General features: G+C 39.3%; 1 protein-coding gene across 1 annotated transcript in view; it reads right to left on the minus strand.

Annotated features, from left to right (window-relative positions):
• Positions 1 to 232: 232 nt before the first annotated feature.
• 5PtaseI (inositol polyphosphate-5-phosphatase A) overlaps positions 233 to 21,833 on the minus strand; it is a 114,450-nt gene continuing 92,849 nt past the window's right edge. The window contains 2 exon segments of the mRNA XM_071676877.1: positions 233 to 373; positions 5,080 to 6,443. Of these exon segments, the coding sequence (XP_071532978.1) occupies positions 5,112 to 6,443 (1,332 nt within the window). The 3' untranslated portion in view covers positions 233 to 373; positions 5,080 to 5,111.

Genomic DNA, 21,833 nt, shown 5'->3' on the forward strand with positions numbered 1-21,833 from the left:
AATAATTAATTATTCATGGACTGCTTTGTTCCATAACATGTATTTAAAGCTCTCTAGGTTACCCGGTTTCTTCACTAAATTAATTTCCTTTCGTTAATTACAAATTTCAATCAGAACCCCCATCTGAGTTCTCAGTAACATAGACTTGTCTTACACTAGACTGTGGTTTCCCTGAACACATGAACATGGGAGTCAGGAGTGGTGGCAGCAGAGGCCAAGTAGCGAGTGGATGCAATACCCTGAGGACCACATCTCAACGTTCTTGAAGGCTGGTCACTCTCCTCCCCCAAATCTACTTGCTGGTTGGGCAGTGTGGTCATCTCTCCTGATTCCCGAAGCTGCCACACAGGTTCATCCACTGGGGTGCCATCATCTGTTAAACAAAAAAAGATATGTGAAATGTTATATCAACAAAAGATTTACCAAGAAACATAAAAATTTGAAATTCTTATGTATCAATAATGTGTGGATAAATGGAATAAGCTGTGAGAATGCAATAAATAATCCTGTATAGTGTGTAACAGTACATATAAATTAAGAGATGGGAGCCCTGCAAGTGTAGAACATCCCCAAACTGTATAAAAGGTTAATTACACATACACACACATCTCTCCCCTCTGAATTTATGCCATCTATTTTCTCCTTGTGCAGGGGCTTCCAGGTACTCTTCCAACTACAGGTGGGCAATGTGTATGGCTCAGATGGCATACTTTCTTGGGTTCTAAGGGAGAGTGCATTGGAGCTATCAAAAATCCAGGCTTACCCATTTTGCCCCTGCTTAAAAACCCAGACTCTTCCTTCTGCATAAAGGAACATATTGGCATAGCCTGTCCCTATGAAATTGAGACTGCTTTAGCCCTCCAATAATTGCCCCACAGCTCTGCTCAGCTATCTTCAAAGTCTTTGAAACTCTTCTTAACTCTCACTTTCTCAAACATTTAGAATCCCATTACCTTCTTTCAGATCACCAGTATGGATTTCACAAAGCAAGGTCTACTGGTGATCCTCTGTCCTATACAACTCACCTCTGGTCCTGCCTGCTGAAGGATTCAGGTATTAATGTAACATCTAGTCCATCTTAGAAACACCATGTTGTGGAAATGCCTACATCCTTGTCTAAGAAACTGGTTGTCCTGTGTAAATGTCAAAATGTCTTTTCTTCCAAACAGCTGCTCCATTTATACAAAGGGTTGATCCCTCCTTATATGGAGTACTGCTATCATATCTGGGGTGGCTCTAGCCCTGCATCCTTGCTTGACAGAGTTGAACTGAAAGCAGTCCAAATTATAAACTCTCCCTGGCTAACTTCAAAACTTGACACACTTGCCCTGTGTCAGAATGTTGGTTCACTTTCCCTCTTCTAAAGGTATTTCTTTGGTTTTTGCTCCTGAGGGCAGGTTGCTTGTGTGCCCCCACCACTAGCTAGAACACCCAATATTCAGCAAGCTGCTGTGTCATATGAATACTGTGTGGCTGTTGGCAACTTAAGGGTGGGCCACTTTGATAACTGTTTCTTTCCATATTTCTCGAATCTTTGGATTTCTCTATCCTCTCGTGTCTTTTCCAATAACTATGACCTCACACATTTTAATATAAACTTTTCACTTTTTCCAAAATCTGTAAATACTTTCCCATGTCTCTTCTATTCCCCTTTCAAAACCTTCTTTTTTTACCTTCTTAATAGAAAGGCTCCAGTTACAGATGTAAGTCCACATCAAGGTTTGGGCTTAACTGAAATATAAAGATGTTAATGAAAGGGAAAAAGAATAGACAAGGAAATGTATTTAAAAATTTTGTAGGAAGTGGTAACCCTGTCTTTTAAAAAGTAATAGGTGATAGTTATTGAGAAAAATATGAGAGGGTAAAGAGTTCCAAAGCTTCAAAGTGTAGGCAAAGAAACTGTTATCAAAATGTCCCACCCTTCAATTGTCAAAGGCCACACAGTATTCATGTAATGCATAGCTTGTCGAATATAGTAAGATTTAACTAGTGGTGCAGGTACACAGGCAGCCAGCACCTGGGGAAAACCCTGGAGTAATACTAATAGGAGAGGGAAAGTGAATCAACACTGGGTCAAGTTTTCAGGATGCAGCATAGGGCAAATGGGTCAAGTTTTCAGGATGCAGCAAAGGGAAAATGGGTCAAGTTTTGAGGTTAACCTAGAAGTGATAAGTTGGACTCCTTTTGACTCAACTCTGTCAAATAAGGAAGCAGAGGTAAACCCATCCTAGATATGAATAGGCTGCATCAATCCTTTGTATAAATAGAGCAACTGTTTGGAAGAAAAGGAATTTTGACATCTAAACAGGACTCCCAGTTTCTGTAATGTGAAGCTTCCAAGACAGCATGGATGTTACAGTAATACTAAGTATTTTCAGTGAGTCAAGATGTGGAATTACAGAATAGTTAAAGGAAACAGTAAAGTTATAAGGACTATCTGACAGAGATGGGCAGAAACAGGGTATTGAAGGCATTACAATTAAATTACAGTTATGGTCAGATCTCTGAACTTGAGTTGATTCCAGCCAAACTAGTGAACTGATCAAGACTGATAGTTTACCAGAGCAACCTGATGAAGTGACTTTGTGCTCTACATTGATTTCCTTAAAAATATGTAAGCAGACTGGATGGTGGGTTGTACTGGAATGGACAGAGACATATTCTAATGTTACAACTAGTTTCACTCTAATCAATAAACACTTGTCTCCTATCTGAAGTGCACCAGCCTGGACATGAGCAACTGGACAGATACCCTTAAGTAAGGTGCTCCTATCTTCAGACAAGTTTTGGAAATATATAAGAATTTGGTTCAAGTACTAAGTTAACCGATACTCAGTTATCTATAGTAATGGTGGATCTATTATATAACTTGTTTGGATTTTCACCTAATCTGTTGTGTAATGTGAAACCTTTATAACTGGGGATTCTGAACACATTTCTCAGCCTGTCCACAGGTTGAGGGAAGTTGCACAATCCTCTGTATACCATGTACTTATCCTTTTAATTATGATTTCACTAATAAAATAAAAGTGACCAAACTGTACCCACACATATCAAATAATGAGCAAGTGATACATATCTTTGGCTTACTGTTACATCAGTAAAAATTGTGCTTAGTTAAAATAGATAGTACATTTCTGAGAATATCAAGAAGATTGTAGGAACAGATGTACAGATCACTCATTTCTGAATATTAGTAACACACTGCAGCATATCATTCACCTATATTGATCAAAAAAGTAAATAAGCAAGTGCCAGAGTATCTAAGCTATCATTAACAAAATTTCAGCATGACGGTCATATAAAACTTATATTATTCTTGATAAAAACAAAAGCTATAGAATCAGACTAATTCCACTGTCCAAGAAGAGGTGTGTTAACCAAAACTATGATAGTGTTTACTGTTATGGACTCTTTCATGAACCTTGGTAAGTGTTAAGTTCATAACTGAAAGTGCTTCTACTGCATTAATCAATAATACTGTACTTCATAGCATCCTCGGGTAACCAATGTACATAGATCCTTTGGTATTATTGGTTTGATTCTTGTACTGCTTGAAATTCATTTCTAAACTCACTTGTATATCACTTGTAAGTACGACAATTTGTTACACAATCCCTGAATTTAGTAAGCCAAAACTGAATGTTTTTGAGTGTGTGTGTGTGTGTGGTATGCAATAATATTAGAATTTAACCACCTCCAGTTCCTAATTTCTTTTAAGCTTTTGCTACTCTTGATCATGTATAAGGTTACCAAAATTATTCAAAGTGAAGTGTTGTTAAAGGTATGTCATAACCTGCACAAGAGCTGTTACAACACACTGGAGAGTCTACATCTTATAATAAGATATGGTGATATTAATGGGCTTTGCAAAGGAGAAATAAAATGACAACAACCTGTTTATACCATGGCATAGTGTGAAGACAATTATGGGAGCTCATTTCAAAATTTGGAGCTTGATTTGGGAGCAAACTGTTCTATTGCCCCTATGGTCAGTAAGGCTCTTGACTGATCAAAGGATAAAGGAATAGCTTGTTACCAGACCAAATTGTTTGGATAAAGATAAGCCTCCAACATCAATCGGTTACTTAACCAAATGATGGTGAGCACAATCTGTTCTCATTCAGTACGCTTCCTCTGTTCTTGTCTGCTTATATTTAAAGGCTATAAGTATCAATTTTACTGAAGGACTTTAAAATTTTCAGCTCATTCTCATTTGGAATTTTAAGAGGAGTTATGTGAGGAGTGAGGCACTGATTTTTCCAGCTCATTTACCTTGAACAGTAAAGAATTTACATAGAAGATGAAGTAAAAAAGTAATAGGAAGGGTAAATGCAAAAATTGAACATGATAATATCAACAAAGTGCAAGGAAATAATTACGGCTATTACAAGATCTGGGTTCAGTTAAAAGAGTGTTACAAACAACAAAACATATGAAGCTAAAATGAAGTGAATCATTAAACCGGAAAAAAAAAATTGCAAGAAAAATATTCTTTTGAAAACCAACACACACTTCTCCTATGATGCTAAATTGATTCCATAGGAGACCATTGGAAACCACTCTTCTAACTAAATCTGTACAAATGAAGGACATTGCATGATGTCAGGTCTCCTTTTCCTCCAACAATTAGCTGAAGATTTCTACTGAGAAAATGAACACAAAGAAAAGGCTAAATTCAAAACTGAAGCAAGTCATACTACCCTGCATACGCAGAAACTTTTTATGAATAAGCAAATCATATCAAGTATTAAATCATAGAGTTATAAGTGCTTTAAATTGATGAAAACAAATTCAATGAAATCATTGCATGATGTCAGGTCTCCTTTTCCTCCATCAATTAGCTGAAGATTTCTACTGAGAAAATGAAAAAAAAAAGGCTAAATTCACAACTGAAGCAAGTCATACAGCCCTGCATATGCAGAAACTGTTTTTATGAATAAGCAAATCATATCAAATATAAAATCATTGAGATATAAGTGCTTTGAGTTGATGAAAACAAATTCAATGAAATCATACAAAGTTTAAACAAGTCCTTGCTTCAGATTATTTGTAAAACAAACAAAACATTTAACTTACGGGGCACTACAGGAAGCACTACGTGGTCTAGGTTAAGACAGAACACAACAGCACTGGCCAGGTGGGCGCTCAGACAAGTCAGCACTGGGCTTGTGGCTAGGCTTTTGGCACTTTATATGGTGTTTTGTTGAGCTTATGTCACTGGGGTCTACATCTGCAATGTCAAATGTGGGGGCTTGTGATACTGTCTCTCCATCCTTAAGAGGTCTTCCCATACTGGAGACACTGTCCTCACTATAATGCACACTTAAGCTTGATTCTGAGTGGGTAAGGTGTTTAGAAGATAACTGGTCACAACTGTCGGCAAGAAGCAGGTTATTTAGAGAGTGCTGTTCAGTGCTTACTTGCTTACGACCTATTCTCAGTACTTCCTTTGTGCATTCTTCTCTGCTGTCTGCACCTCCACTCTCACCCACACTACCTGCACCAACACTTTCTTCAGACTCCTCTGTAGTTTGGTTGGAAGGTGATAAACTACCTGTATCCATATAATGAAACCCTCCTAATATTGGAGAGGGTGGAGGTTTGTATGCACTATCACAAAGTTTGGGTGTAGTGGATAGGCTAACCTCCTGGGCAGGTTTCATTGGTTCTGAAAGAGTTACTTCAAAATGTTTACTAGAATTTTGTTTATCACAGTTAGGATCCTGATGTACAGGAACCTCTTCAAACCATTCCTCTGTGGAGGAGCTATGATGGGAGATGAACCTTGAGGAGGAAGCTCTAAGTCGAAGCTTAGCAGATGGTGGATATGTCTGATGGATGCAGGTGCCAGTATCAAGAGAATGGGAAGAGGCTAAAGGTACATGCCAATGGGGTCTTACCGGAGAAATGACAGTGTTTGGTGCAGAGTTGACTCGCTTTAGCAGCTGTTCATGGCCATCAACACTTATTTCTTCAGCAGTTCCCCTCAGTAATAAAAGGTTGCGCAAAAGGTCTCTCGACTGTATTCCACCTTCTTTTCTCATTTGTGGTTCTTTAGTGGGACAGCCACACTGACACTGATGATTAATTTTCTCTTCACTAGCACCAGCACTACACACACACTGAGGCAATAAACATGGCCCATGACTGCCGACACTACCTGGAGCAGGAGCCACATCTACCCTTACTGGGTTGACACATGCAGCAGCCGGGGTCATGGGAGTGACCTGGCCTGGGAGGGAAGACAGGTAACTACTGTTGGGGCACACAGATGTGACTACAGGTCTTGGGCAGGGTGGGTAGGACTGACACAGGCACCAACCCGCCTGCACAAAACACTGAGCATCAGGTTCATGCACAAAGTTACGACATGGTGCATGAGGAGAGCAACACGGCACTGTACCTGCTCCCATGGGCACCTCCACACACAAACTCACAGGCTGCACAAGAGAAAAAAAGGTTCATATTTAGATTATAAAAAATACTGTAAACTTGTTAGTCATCATTATCCTATCTAAAAGACAGCATTAGATTAATCAAACGATGACCACAGCTGTATGATCAATAAGTCAACCTAATTTTAAGGATTATAAACTTAAACTTGACTACAGCTAAAGCTTCTAATTACAAAGAACTAATTGCTCTAACTATGGAAGGTAACAGCATAGGATAAACTATTCTATGTAAACTTTGCGTGTAATTAACATTTTGTACATGATGAAGATGGCGTTCTTTACTCCTGTGGCTACATCTCGAACTTTCTTCACCATCATATAGCTTTTTAAACTTATGTGTTAACAGCACTCAATATTTCATCACTTAGCTATGTTCATTTATCCACTACTCATAATCTGCTGGAGTAAAAGTACAATATATCTTCTGTACCAAATTTCTTGTTTAGTTTCATGTTATTATATCTAATTGCCCTATCTTTGCTTTTTTTAAAAAACTGTTACTCTCAATATCACCAGTGTTTAAGAAACTTGATGGTTGTGATCACGCAATCCCTAACTCTAGCACATGGTGAATGAATTCATGGCCTCTACTGTTTCATTATCATTCAGCTCTTAATTTCAGTACTTTTTTTCCTCCTCTGGACCTTCTCTATCATTTCTTTACACTTATATGTGCAGTGACCAAACTCTAGAAGTACATTTTGGCTAAGAATATTGTGAATAATTATCTAAATATTTCTTTATCTGTTCTAGATGCTACCTCACTAATGCAGGAGACAACAAATATATATCTAAAAAAAAAGAAAACAAATGCAATTTTAAAATATGCTCAGAAATATTTGTCTCATTCATATTTCTCCTGAAAAGGACTTCTGGGAATGGAGTAAGTACAATGTTGACTCCCAAGTACCCCTCACATACATTCCTGCAGCCTATTTCCTGCTCATAAATCTCTATAATGAAGCCTTGTCTTATCCCTATTACTTTGCATTTACTAAGACTGAATTTTATCAACCATGTATCATAACTCTGAAGTTTACCTTCATTCCCTTGTTAGATGATGCAATCAGCATTTTTCTTTACTTTCTTCATGACCTTAGCATCATCCACAAACATGTTTCCATATGGGTGTAGTTCCTATGGCAAGTATATACGTGTATAAATACAGACTTGTAATCACGGATTTGGACAGTACAAGAAAATTGCACTCTCATTAGGCCACATCTTTTTTCTTCTTTTTTACCATCAAACAGCTTTTTAAACACCTGTATACTGCCAGCAATAACAGCTATATCATTCAAATTACTCCAAATATCCATCCTCCTTACACTCTAACAACACTTACATAATCATGTTCTTTCAAGTTTCTTGATATGATCTCTTGTTACTAGTTATTGAATCTCATAAAGAACTATTCAGTGTTGATATTATCCAAATGAATTTGAAACCTGAAAGTTGAAATCTGGTCAACCTTAATCATTTTCTTCACTGTGGGGAAATTCGTAGGCTTCAACCTTTAATCATATCAAGAACAATTACTCCTTGCTCCTCTCTCTTCCATGGTGGACAAACTTATGGCCTCTAACCTCTCACTGCAGCTGAGTTCCCTTTATTGTCATCTTTGTTGCCCTTCTATGGACTTTCTTTGTTCTTTGTGCTTTTTACAATACAGTGACCAATCATGAGAGGATATTCTAGTTTTGGCTTAATCAAGAATGGGAACAGTTTGCTGAACATCTTTTATCCACGCACTTGAATGCGTTTCTAATATTTGCTAGGAGACAATTTGTTTCCTTTACAACCCCACCAAAGGTGGGGTTCTGGCAAAAAGTTAAATACACTGTTGACTCCCATTTCCCTCTTACAGATATTCCTGCAGCTTTTTCCTGCTACATAATGTTAAAATTGAGGCATTCTTTCAATGAGTCCAACTCCCAATACTTTATACTTTATATTTCATCAACCAAGTGTCAGATTGGTAAACTATGGAGATTATCTAGGTCCCCTTGTAAGATAATGCAGTCTTCATCACTATTCACTTTCTAATGACCTTAGCATCATCTGCTAACACATTCAGCTATAATTCTAGTCCATCTGGAAAGTCATTTACACAGACCAATAAAAATAATGATACCAGGACTGAGCCCTGTGACACAACTGGGAACTGACCTCATTTCAAGAAGGTTCCTCTGACATGTGATCCCTCTTTCCTCCCACTAAGGTAATCATCAATCTATACGTCTCCTCCTTATTCCTGCCTGAAGATCCAGCTTCCTTACCAGTCTTCTAATGATACAGTATGAAGTGCTTTCCAGCAGTCAACATACACACAATCCACCCATTCTTCTCATCTGAATAAAACAGAGATCACTTTCTTAAAGAATGAGATCTTTGTTACAAATGACCTTTCCCTATATCCACATTGCCTCTCACTTAGGTAGTTTCTCCTTTGGAAGTAGTCATTGATTCAGTCTCATTTTCCTAGTATTTTCCAGACTGCACTCCCATAATTCCTGGTCTCCTTTCTTAAAAACAGGTGTTACATTTGCCCTCTCACACTCCCTTGTCACTTTACCATCTATCAGTGATATCTTCAAAGACATTTCAAGTGGCATGTTATATGTGTCCGTTGGCTGATGGTAATGAAAGAATGAAAGTACTGCATACAAATTTTGATGGTAAAGTGCTGATACTGTTGGAGCTGTGGAAACAAAACTTAATAGAGAGATAAGATCTTATCTTTTCTGTCCAGAGGGGTGCATGATAATTTTTTTTTATGTTAGCTGAGATGGCACAGGCTGATGAGGCCCCAACAAAGGCCATCTCATTAACACTATATATGATGTCCCCATTATTGTTTAATTCATCTATGGATGGGGTGGTTAGGGAGGTAAATGCAAGAGTTTTGGAGAGAGGGGCAAATAAGCAGTCTGTTGGAGATGAGAGGGCCTGGGAAGTGAGTCAGTTGTTGTTTGCCGACGACACAGCTCTGGTGGCTGATTTGATTGAGAAACTGTAGAAGTTGGTGGCTGAATTTGCAAAAGTGTGTGAAAGAAGAAGGTTGAGAGTAAATGTGAATAAGAGCAAGGTTGTTAGGTCCAGTAGGGTTGAGGGACAAGTTAACTGGAATGTGAATTTGAATGGAGAAAAATTGAAGAAGTGGAGTGTTCTGGATATGTGAGAGAGGACTTAGCAGTGAATGGAACCATGGAAGCAGAAGTGAGTCACAGGGTGGAGGAGGGGCAAAGGTTTTGGGAGTGATAAAGAATGTGTGAAAGGAGAGAACGTTATTGCGGAGAGCAAAAATGTGTATGTTTCAAGGAGTAGTAGATCCAACAATATTATATCGTCACAAGACATGGGCTATGGATAGGGTTGTACAGAGGAGGTTGGATGTGCTGAAAATGATATGCTTGAGGACAATAAATGGTGTGAGGTGGTTTCATTGAGTAAGTAATGAAAAGGAAAGAAAGATGTGAGGAAATAGAAAGCGTGGTTAAGAGAGCAGAAAAGGGTGTTGAAATGGTTTGGACATATAAAAAAAAATGAAAGAGAAAAGGTTGACAAAGAGGGTATATGTGTCAGAGGTGAAGGGAACAAGGAGAAGCTGGAGATCAAATTGGAGGTGGAAGGATGGAGCATATGTATATGCTGATATGTATATGTATGTATGTATGTATGTATGTGTGTGTGTGTGTGTGTGTGTGTGTGTGTGTGTGTGTGTGTGTGTGTGTGTGTGTGTGTGGGCATTTATTTACATATATGTTTATATGCGTCGATGAGCAATTCTTCGTCTGTTTCCTGGCGCTATTACCTTGTAATAAAAATAATATAAACATTTTTTTTTTTTTTTTTTGCTTTGTCGCTGTCTCCCGCGTTTGCGAGGTAGCGCAAGGAAACAGACAAAAGAAATGGCCCAACCCACCCCCATACACATGCCTTGATTCAATCCACTGACAGCACGTCAACCCCGGTATACCACATCGCTCCAATTCACTCTATTCTTTGCCCTCCTTTCACCCTCCTGCATGTTCAGGCCCCGATCACACAAAATCTTTTTCACTCCATCTTTCCACCTCCAATTTGGTCTCCCTCTTCTCCTCGTTCCCTCCACCTCCGACATATATATCCTCTTGGTCAATCTTTCCTCACTCATTCTCTCCATGTGCCCAAACCATTTCAAAACACCCTCTTCTGCTCTCTCAACCACGCTCTTTTTATTTCCACACATCTCTCTTACCCTTACGTTACTTACTCGATCAAACCACCTCACACCACACATTGTCCTCAAACATCTCATTTCCAGCACATCCATCCTCCTGCGCACAACTCTATCCATAGTCCACGCCTCGCAACCATACAACATTGTTGGAACCACTATTCCTTCAAACATACCCATTTTTGCTTTCCGAGATAATGTTCTTGACTTCCACACATTCTTCAAGGCTCCCAGAATTTTCGCCCCCTCCCCCACCCTATGATCCACTTCCGCTTCCATGGTTCCATCCGCTGCCAGATCCACTCCCAGATATCTAAAACACTTCACTTCCTCCGTATATATATATATATATATATATATATATATATATATATATATATATATATATATATATATATCCCTGGGGATAGGGGATTAAGAATACTTCCCACGTATTCCCTGCGTGTCGTAGAAGGCGACTAAAAGGGGAGGGAGCGGGGGGCTGGAAATCCTCCCCTCTCGTTTTTTTTTAATTTTCCAAAAGAAGGAACAGAGGGGGCCAGGTGAGGATATTCCAAAAAAGGCCCAGTCCTCTGTTCTTAATGCTACCTCGCTAACGCGGGAAATGGCGAATAGTTTAAAAGAAGAAAGAATATATATATATATATATATATATATATATATATATATATATATATATATATATATATATATATATCTATATATATATATATATATATGTGTATGGGGGGGGGGTTGGGCCATTTCTTTCGTCTGTTTCCTTGCGCTACCTCGCAAATGCGGGAGACAGCGACAAAGTATAATAATATAATAATAATATATATATATATATATATATATATATATATATATATATATATATATATATATAAATAAATAAATATGTATATTTTTACATATTATGCTTTGTCGCTGTCTCCTGCGTTAGCGAGGTAGCGCAAGGAAACAGACGAAAGAATGGCCCAACCCACCCACATACACATGTATATACATACACGTCCACACATGCACATATACATGCCTATACATCTCAACGTATACATATATATACACACACAGCATATACATACATACACATGTACATAATTCATGCTGTCTGCCCTTATTCATTCCCGTCGCCACCCCGCCACACGAGATGAAAAACCCCTTCCCCCGCATGTGTGTGAGGTAGCGCTTGGAAAAGACAACAAAGGCCACATTCGTTCACACTCAGTCTCTAGCTGCCATGTATAATGCACTGAAACTACAGCTCCCTTTCCACATCCAGGCCCTTCAAAACTTTCCATGGTTTACCCCAGACGCTTCACATGCCCTGGTTCAATCCATTGACAGCACGCCGACCCCAGTATACTGCATCATTACAATTTACTCTATTCCTTGCATGCCTTTCACCCTCCTGCATGTTCAAGCCCCGATCACTCAAAATCTTTTTCACACCATCTTTCCACCTCCAATTTGGTCTCCCACTTCTCCTCATTCCCTCCACCTGAAACATATATCCTCTTTGTCAATCTTTCTTCACTCATTCTCTCCATGTGACCAAACCATTTCAAGACACCCTCTTCTGCTCTCTCAACCACTCTTTTTATTACCACACATCTCTCTTACCCTTTCATTACTTACTCGATCAAACCACCTCACACCGCATATTGTCCTCAAACATCTCATTTCTAGCACATCCACCCTCTTTCACACAACTCTATCTGTAGCCCATCCCTCGCAACCATACAACATTGTTGGAACCACTATTCCTTCAAACATACCCATTTTTGTTTTCCAAGATTACGTTCTTGACTTACACACACTTCAACGCTCCTAAACCTTTTGCCCCCTCCCCCACCCTATGATTCACTTCTGCTTCCATGGTTCCATCCGCTGCTAAATCCACTCCCAGATATCTAAAACACTTCACTTCCTCCAGTTTTTCTCCATTCAATCTTACCTCCCAATTGACTTGTCCCTCAACCTTACTGTACCTAATAACCTTACTTGTTCACATTTACTCTCAGTTTTCTTCTTTCACACACTTTACCAAACTCAGTCACCAACTTCTGCAGTTTCTCACATGAATCATCCACCAGCGCTGTATCATCAGTGAACAGCAACTGACTCACTTCCCAAGCTCTCTCATCCACAACAGACTGCATACTTGCCCCTCTTTCCAAAACTCTTGCATTCACCTCCCTAACAACCCCATCCATAAACAAATTAAACAACCATGGAGACATCATGCACCCCTGCCGCAAACCAACATTCACTGAGAACCAATCACTTTCCTCTCTTCCTACACGTACACATGCCTTACATCCTTGATAAAAACTTTTCACTGCTTCTAACAACTAGCCTCCCACACCATATATTCTTAACACCTTCCACAGAGCATCTCTATCAACTCTATCATATGCCTTCTCCAGATCCATAAATGCTACATGCAAATCCACTTGCTTTTCTAAGTATTTCTCACATACATTTTTCAAAGCAAACAACTTATCCACACATCCTCTACCACTTCTGAAACCACACTGCTCTTCCCCATTCTGGTGCTCTGTACATGCCTTCACCCTCTCAATCAATACCCTTCCATAAAATTTTCCAGGAATACCTCTATTATACCACTGTAATTTGAGCACTCACTTTTATCCCCTTTGCCTTTGTACAATTGCACTATGCAAACATTCTGCCAGTTCTCAGGCACCTCACCATGAGTCATACATACATTAAATAACCTAACCAACCAGTCAACAATACAGTCACCCCCTTTTATAATAAATTCCACTGCAATACCATCCAAACCCGCTGCCTTGCTGGCTTTCATCTTCTGCAAAGCTTTTACTACCTCTTCTCTGTTTACCAAATCATTTTCCCTAACTCTCTCACTTTGCACACAACCTCGACCAAAACACCCTATATCTGCCACTCTATCATCAAACACATTCAACAAACCTTCAAAATACTCACTCCATCTCCTTCTCACATCACCACTACTTGTTATTATCACCTCCTCATTAGCCCATTTCACTGATGTTCCCATTTGTTCCCTTGTCTTACGCACTTTATTTAACTCCTTCCAAAACATCTTTTTATTCTCCCTAAAATTTAATGATACTCTCTCACCCCAACTCTCATTTGCCATCTTCTTTGCCTCTTGCACCTTTCTCTTGACCTCCTGCCTCTTTCTTTTATACATCTCCCAGTCATTTGCATTATTTCCCTGCATAAAATCATCCAAATGCCTCTCTCTTCTCTTTCACTAATAATCGTACTTTTTCATCCCACCACTCACTACCCTTTCCAATCTGCCCACCTCCCACGCTTCTCATGCCACAAGCATCTTTTGCGCACTCCATCTCTGCTTCCCTAAATACATCCCATTCCTCCCCCACTTCCCTTACGACCTTTGTTCTCACTTTTTTCCATTCTGTACTCAGTCTCTCCTGGTACTTCCTCACACAAGTCTCCTTCCCAAGCTCACTTACTCTCACCACTCTCTTCATCCTAACATTCTCTCTTGTTTTCTGAAAACCTCTACAAATCTTCACCTTCGCCTCCACAAGATAATGATCAGACATCCCTCCAGTTGCACCTCTCAGCACATTAACATCCAAAAGTTTCTCTTTCGTGCCTATCAAATAACATGTAATCCAATAACACTCTCTGGCCATCTCTCCTACTTACATACGTATACTTATGTATAGCTCTCTTTTTAAACCAGGTATTCCCAATCACCAGTCCTTTTTCAGCACATAAATCTACAAGCTCTTCACCATTTCCATTTACAACACTGAACACTCCATGTACACCAATCATTCCCTCAACTGCCACATTACTCACCTTTGCATTCAAATCAGCCATCACTATAACCTAGCCTGAGCCTGAGCCAGGTACCCATTTTATCGACCAAGAGAAGACAAAGGAGTGGGTCTTACTTTCCTAATATGAAATAATCCTTAGTTTCAGGAAATATTAGTATACCAGCCATTCAGATTCTACAAAATGGGAAGGGTAAATGCAGGAAAGCAGTGCAGTGTTACTGATATTAGCAGTAAAGCATACACTTCTCAGAAAAGGTCAAGTAATAATAATGAGGGATTTCAACTATAAATTTGGATTCTCTCTGTGACAGGGAATCTATCTATCTACATCTTCAATGCCTGTTTCCTTAGGGGAAACACCTCAATGGGCTTGCGATGGCAAGAGAATCTCCATAACTTGTGAACTCCAGTGCTGCTTCGTAGTCTTTAAGTATCTCACCTTTAACAGGCTGCTGGCAAAGAACAACTCTAGGACAGCGTTTCTACAGGCTGCTACCTTATGTTCCTATCGACTACTTCTACCTAATGTTCCAACCTACTACTTCTACCTAATGCTCACTCCTAAATGTTCCTGCCTACTACTTCTACCTACTGTTTGTATCAACTACTGTCTTATGCTTCTACCATTTTGCCAAAAGGCAGAGCAAGTATATGGCACTCACTTCAGGAAAATCTGGAGTTACAAAGAATGAGCGGTGTGAGTTAATTTTGTCAAGTGTTATGTGTAACAAGGAGGGATACCATGTTTGTGGACAGAATGCTAGCAGTCCACGTGTCGTTGAGGTAGAAAGAAAAGACAGCTACCTGGGTCAGAGTAGCACAACCTGACAACCATTTAAGTGGTGACTCACAATGCAGCTGCCCCTAACCCTTCTGATTCTCAGGGGGGTAGTATTGGTAATATAACTCCCTGGCTGGTGGCTGTCTACCAATTATGAACTAGCATGCAAAGAGTCATGGAGGCACAAATCCTTGGAGTGTGTACAGGAAAATTTTCTGTATCAATGAACACAGCAGCATGAGAGGTACTGTTACATCGCCATTACTAGCATGGGTATCAAAATATATATATATACATGTGTATGTGGGTGGATTGGGCCATTCTTTCGTCTGTTTCCTTGCACTACCTTGCTAACGCAGGAGAAGGTGATTATGTATAATAAATGAATAAATAAATAAATCTCAAGCGAGAATTCTAAAATGTGTACCGGCCACTGTAGATTGAAAAAAATCAAGGATCTTATTTCATCAGCTGTAGTGAAAGGGTCAAACACTTGCTGGGATGTTTAACTTTCTTCCTCAATATGTTATGCATTTGCCTTCTAGATAATCAGTGTATATCTGAGCAACTTTCTCTGATTCTGGTCCTCCATACAAGTGCTAAGCAGGTTTTCCATTCTCCCTACCACACAGCTTTTCTAAGATACTAGTGTAGTACTTATTGGACTGCCAAAGAATATAATCTCATTTTCTCTCTATTCTTAAGAATGGTAGGGACAGCTGAGTGAGTTAAAATTACAGGCTTTGTTAGAGCCATGACTTTTCGACCAGCATCAAACCTCCTAAACACGAATAATCTAATCCCGAGAGAAAAACCTTACATCCTGTACGCCACTGAGTATCTTTAACATACCTTACAGACATACTGAAATGCCTAAACTCATGTTAGGTGTAGTAAATAATGGGGCAGTAGTGAAAGCAGACCATGGTATGCTTCAATCACTTTTTTTTCCAACATTCCACCTGAAGATGGGATATGAACACATTTTGCCAGTTGTTGGGACGCAAAATGAATATTTCTCTGTGCCATTATTCAAATGGGCATGATATGCACAGTACTACCTTTAAACATCCTGATATATCCTATCATTAAAAGGAAAGATTATTTTATATTATTTTACGGTGCCCGCAAAAGACATTGTCTGCCCCCATATAATTTCAAAGGTGATACACAGCTAATGTTTACTGTGAGTACAAGTATACAATGCTCTCAATGTGAAATCATCATACATCTGGTTGTTGAGATGAGTGATTCTAACAGTGTGAGCACTGGTAACCTGCATCAGTGTGTCTCAGGCTATATTGAGGGAAGGATGTTCTTTTCCTTTCCTGGTTGCCATTTCATTTTGAATGCTGTACTTCTTCCACCTATGGTTTCTAATGAGGAAAGAGCCTAAATTTTCACCAGGAAGAAGGAACATAAGGGTGCATTTGAGATTTCTAAGCACAATAGGCATTCAGAACACACGAACAGGTGGCTGCTTCCAGTCACACATCACAAGTGCCTCATTTGAAGATCAAGTGCCTCGCCTCATTCAGGATATCAAAGACCCTTCGGACCAAAAACATGGACCTTGAATACTTCAGGAACCTTGCTAATTCCATGCCCAGATGTCTGCAGATGGTAAACAAGGGTAGAGGAGAGATGACAAAGTACTAAGTAGTAAGTGTGATATGGCCCTTGAAAGAGTATGGGGAGGTGGACAAGGCTTTTGTGTACACTCACTGTAAAGGCCAAAAAATATTCTTTTCTTAAATTTGTCCTAAGTATGGAGCAAAGAGCCTAAAGTCAATAATTATACTACTTCTCAACAGTCATGAGTCTGAAATGTCTCAGGTCTATATGTTGCAAGCTGGAACATAGATGTATACGTATATAACAAAGCCATTTTGATATGTGAACAAAAGCAGTGAAAAGCATGAACATCCATTTGATTGCATGAGTAGGTAATGTTTAATCTACTTCATAAGATAATCTTTATGCATAATAGTTTCTCATGCATATCAGAAACAGACTAGCTATGGTCTTAGTTGTACATATCCACAGTCTAGCTATCATGCATAACGCAAAGAAACCAGAACCAACCATCCATGTTCTATAAATCACATTCATAATAAAAATAACCATACTGATAATCCTTATGGAATCCATCATGGAATCACAATGAAGAGTCTATTAATAATTAGTTCTCAAAATACATTATAAAAGCTTTACATCATTCACTAATAGCTCCATGTATGGTCACTGATACATGAAATACTTAAATTTTCAACAATTATCATTCTACTACAAAAATTCCTGGCATTTTTCCACTATGACCATGTAAAAGTTACATATACAAGGCCAACCTTATCTGTATATTATAATATATAGAAAAATGGAATCCACTTTTACTCAAACAGAAAAAACAGTGAATTCTAAACAGATTCTATTTCCCTCACAAAATGCTATTGTAGAAAGTGGCAAAAATTGTAACATGTTCTTTGTTCAAATATAAAGTTTTTCAAAACATTCCATCAGTGTTCAACATCACTTATTCAAAAATTTCCCCATTATTACTATTATCTTCTAGTAAATCTCCAAAAAATGCCAAAAAACAGTGCAAAAACACAAAATTTAAAATTTTCTATTTTCATCTACAAGCACTAAAATGTACACATCCTTGTTTAATTACACGAGTACTCAAAGATACACATCCTTGTCTAATTACAACTGAAACATACAATAATTGTGTTCATATAATTGCACACCTACAATATACAGTTAAATGTAGAACTTACCAGCTGTAACAGATATACTTTTTGATACAAGCACACACAAACGTACTTATCCATAGTTTAACATAATAACAATAACATACAGGAGGGTGAAAGGCGTGCAAGGCATACAGTGAATTGGAACGATGTGGTATACCGGGGTCGATGTGCTGTCAATGGATTGAACCAGGGCATGTGAAGCGTCTGGGGTAAACCATGGAAAGTTTTGTGGGGCCTGGATGTGGAAAGGGAGCTGTGGTTTCGGTGCATTATTACATGACAGCTAGAGACTGAGTGTGAACGAAAGTGGCCTTTGTTGTCTTTCCTAGCACTAACTCGCGCACATTTGGGGGAGGGAGTTGTTATTTCATGTGTGGCGGGGTGGCGATGGGAATGAATAAAGGCAGACAGTATGAATTATGTATATGTGTACATATATGTATATGTCTGTGTGTGTAGATATATGTATACATTGAGATGTATAGGTATGTATATTTGCATATGTGGACGTGTATGTACATACATGTGCATGTGGGTGGGTGGGCCATTCTTTCGTCTGTTTCCTTGCGCTACCTCGCTAACGCAGGAGACAGCGACAAAGCAAAATAAATAAATAAATAATAATCATAATAATAATAATAATAATAATAATAATAATAATAATAATAATAATAACATGCCATGGAAGGTTTTGTGGGGCCTGGATGTGGAAAGGGAGCTGTGGTTTTGGTGCATTACACATGACAGCTGGGGACTGAGTGTGGATGAATGTGGCCTTTGTTGTCTTTCCTGGCGCTACCTCACACGCATGCGGGAGGAGAGGGTGCCATTTCATGTGTGGCGGAGTGGTGAAAGGAATGGATGAAGGCAGCAAGTATGAATGTGTACATGTGTATATATGTATATGTCAGTGTATGTATATGTGTGTATACGTTGAAATAATAATAACAATTACAATAACAAAAATAATAATAATAATACAACATGGTTGCGAGGCGTGGGCTATGGATAGAGTTGTGCGCAGGAGGATGGATGTGCTGGAAATGAGATGTTTGAGGACAATGTGTGGTATGAGGTGGTTTGATCGAGTAAGTAACGTAAGGGTAAGAGAGATGTGTGGAAATAAAAAGAGCGTGGTTGAGAGAGCAGAAGAGGGTGTTTTGAAATGGTTTGGGCACATGGAGAGAATGAGTGAGGAAAGATTGACCAAGAGGATATATGTGTCGGAGGTGGAGGGAACGAGGAGAAGTGGGAGACCAAATTGGAGGTGGAAAGATGGAGTGAAAAAGATTTTGTGTGATCGTGGCCTGAACATGCAGGAGGGTGAAAGGAGGGCAAGGAATAGAGTGAATTGGATCGATGTGGTATACCGGGGTTGACGTGCTGTCAGTGGATTGAATCAGGGCATGTGAAGCGTCTGGGGTAAACCATGGAAAGCTGTGTAGGTATGTATATTTGCGTGTGTGGACGTATGTATATACATGTGTATGGGGGGTTGGGCCATTTCTTTCGTCTGTTTCCTTGCGCTACCTCGCAAATGCAGGAGACAGAAAAAAAAAAAAAAAAAAAATAACAATAATAATAATAATAATAATAATAACAGAAATAGTAATAATGATAATACCCAAATGTACCTAATCATAGTTTAACATAATAATAATAACAATTTCCCAACTTATTTCAGAAACAGTCCAAGTGTTACCCTGGGATCCCTTTTCCAGGGTCCCTGCAGCTCCAATGCAGTGCTACACTCAGTAGCAAGTACAAGATGGGCTCCTCTGAAGAAAGAAACTCTCTGATGAGACTATACTCTGTTTTGTCAACTGACACTGATACAGCCTCACCAAAAGTGCCTTTTTACTCAGTATAACCTCAAGAAGATGGAGACTGGTGATGCCTAGTTTAACATGAACACTCATGCACATTCACATGTATGCACAACCCTGAAGCATACGAAACTGTTGTAACATGTATAATGTCTATTAAAGTCAAGGCATCAAGACAAAAAGTATGTACCATGCTTCCTTTTTATAGAATCCAAGTTGAGTAGAACATGCAAAATCTTCCTATTCAGTTTTAATAACTGACAGTTTACAAACCTTTAAATATCAGAACCCTAAAAACAACAAATGACATATCTACTGAAGAATTCTGCAGGCTGGTCCAGTCATGTGGAGAATAAATCTACCAAAGTTCATCAAATCAGATAACTTAAAGACTTCACTTCGACAAACTACAGAGCGCTGCACCAATCACCTTCCCTCATGGCCAACATGACTCATTCAATATTTGAACAATGTTCCACAAAGTGAGGTGGGAGGGAGGGAAACTCTGCTAGGTCATCTATTATTGCAGATTTTCCCACTATGGAAACTATCGCATAGGAGATTTTCCCACTATGACAAGAGGTATTTCCAACTTCCAACAGTGATGAAAGACACTGGGAAGAAAGGAAGAAGTCTGAGTATTCATTTGCATACAAGAAATTCCCGAACAAAAAATGAAACATACGTAAAATACATACCTGGTATTCCTGTGTCCATATGTGATGGTTACAGAAGTACAACCAAAAGAAACCTTGAATAACATATTGCATATATGAGGAATTAAGTCAACTCTAGAACCTCTGGGTGAACAGTTCCTCCTGGAAAGACATGCTACATTCATTGGTGGAGGAACTAATACAGATTTTCTATGAATTATGGATTACTCGTATTCCATGTCATTTTATGGCTGAAGCACATTTCATTGGATTGAACCATGCGGGAAACTCAATTTCTGATGACGAAACCTAGTTATCATTAGCATATCTAGGCACTAATTGATTTCAAATACCTTATCTGAGCTAAAAGCTTTTGTTTAAAGAAAACAAGGGATTTACATCAGCTTCCCACTGACCAACTTACTGAAACAAAATTATACAATATAGGAATACTCAAATGTGAAGTTACGACCCACAAATACACCAATGGGAAATCACTGAGCAGTTTGTCTGCAGAGAAACATTATCATGTTAAAACATAATCCATGGTAAAGCTGAGAAATGGTTTGGCTATGACTGCGGCATGATGTCTGAACTTTAGGTGTGTGTGTGTGTGTGTGTGTGTGTGTGTGTGTGTGTGTGTGTGTGTGTGTGTGTGTGTGTGTGTGTGTGTGTGTGTGTGTGTGTGTGTGTGTGTGTGTGTGTGTGTGTGTGTGTGTGTGTGTGTGTGTGTGTGTGTGTGTGTGTGTGTGTGTGTGTGTGTGTGTGTGTGTGTGTGTGTGTGTGTGTGTGTGTGTGTGTGTGTGTGTGTGTGTGTGTGTGTGTGTGTGTGTGTGTGTGTGTGTGTGTGTGTGTGTGTGTGTGTGTGTGTGTGTGTGTGTGTGTGTGTGTGTGTGTGTGTGTGTGTGTGTGTTGTGTGTGTGTGTGTGTGTGTGTGTGTGTGTGTGTGTGTGTGTGTGTGTGTGTGTGTGTGTGTGTGTGTGTGTGTGTGTGTGTGTGTGTGTGTGTGTGTGTGTGTGTGTGTGTGTGTGTGTGTGTGTGTGTGTGTGTGTGTGTGTGTGTGTGTGTGTGTGTGTGTGTGTGTGTGTGTGTGTGTGTGTGTGTGTGTGTGTGTGTGTGTGTGTGTGTGTGTGTGTGTGTGTGTGTGTGTGTGTGTGTGTGTGTGTGTGTGTGTGTGTGTGTGTGTGTGTGTGTGTGTGTGTGTGTGTGTGTGTGTGTGTGTGTGTGTGTGTGTGTGTGTGTGTGTGTGTGTGTGTGTGTGTGTGTGTGTGTGTGTGTGTGTGTGTGTGTGTGTGTGTGTGTGTGTGTGTGTGTGTGTGTGTGTG

The sequence above is a fragment of the Panulirus ornatus genome, chromosome 23 (genome assembly GCF_036320965.1).
Source record: "Panulirus ornatus isolate Po-2019 chromosome 23, ASM3632096v1, whole genome shotgun sequence".
NCBI lineage: Eukaryota > Metazoa > Arthropoda > Malacostraca > Decapoda > Palinuridae > Panulirus > Panulirus ornatus.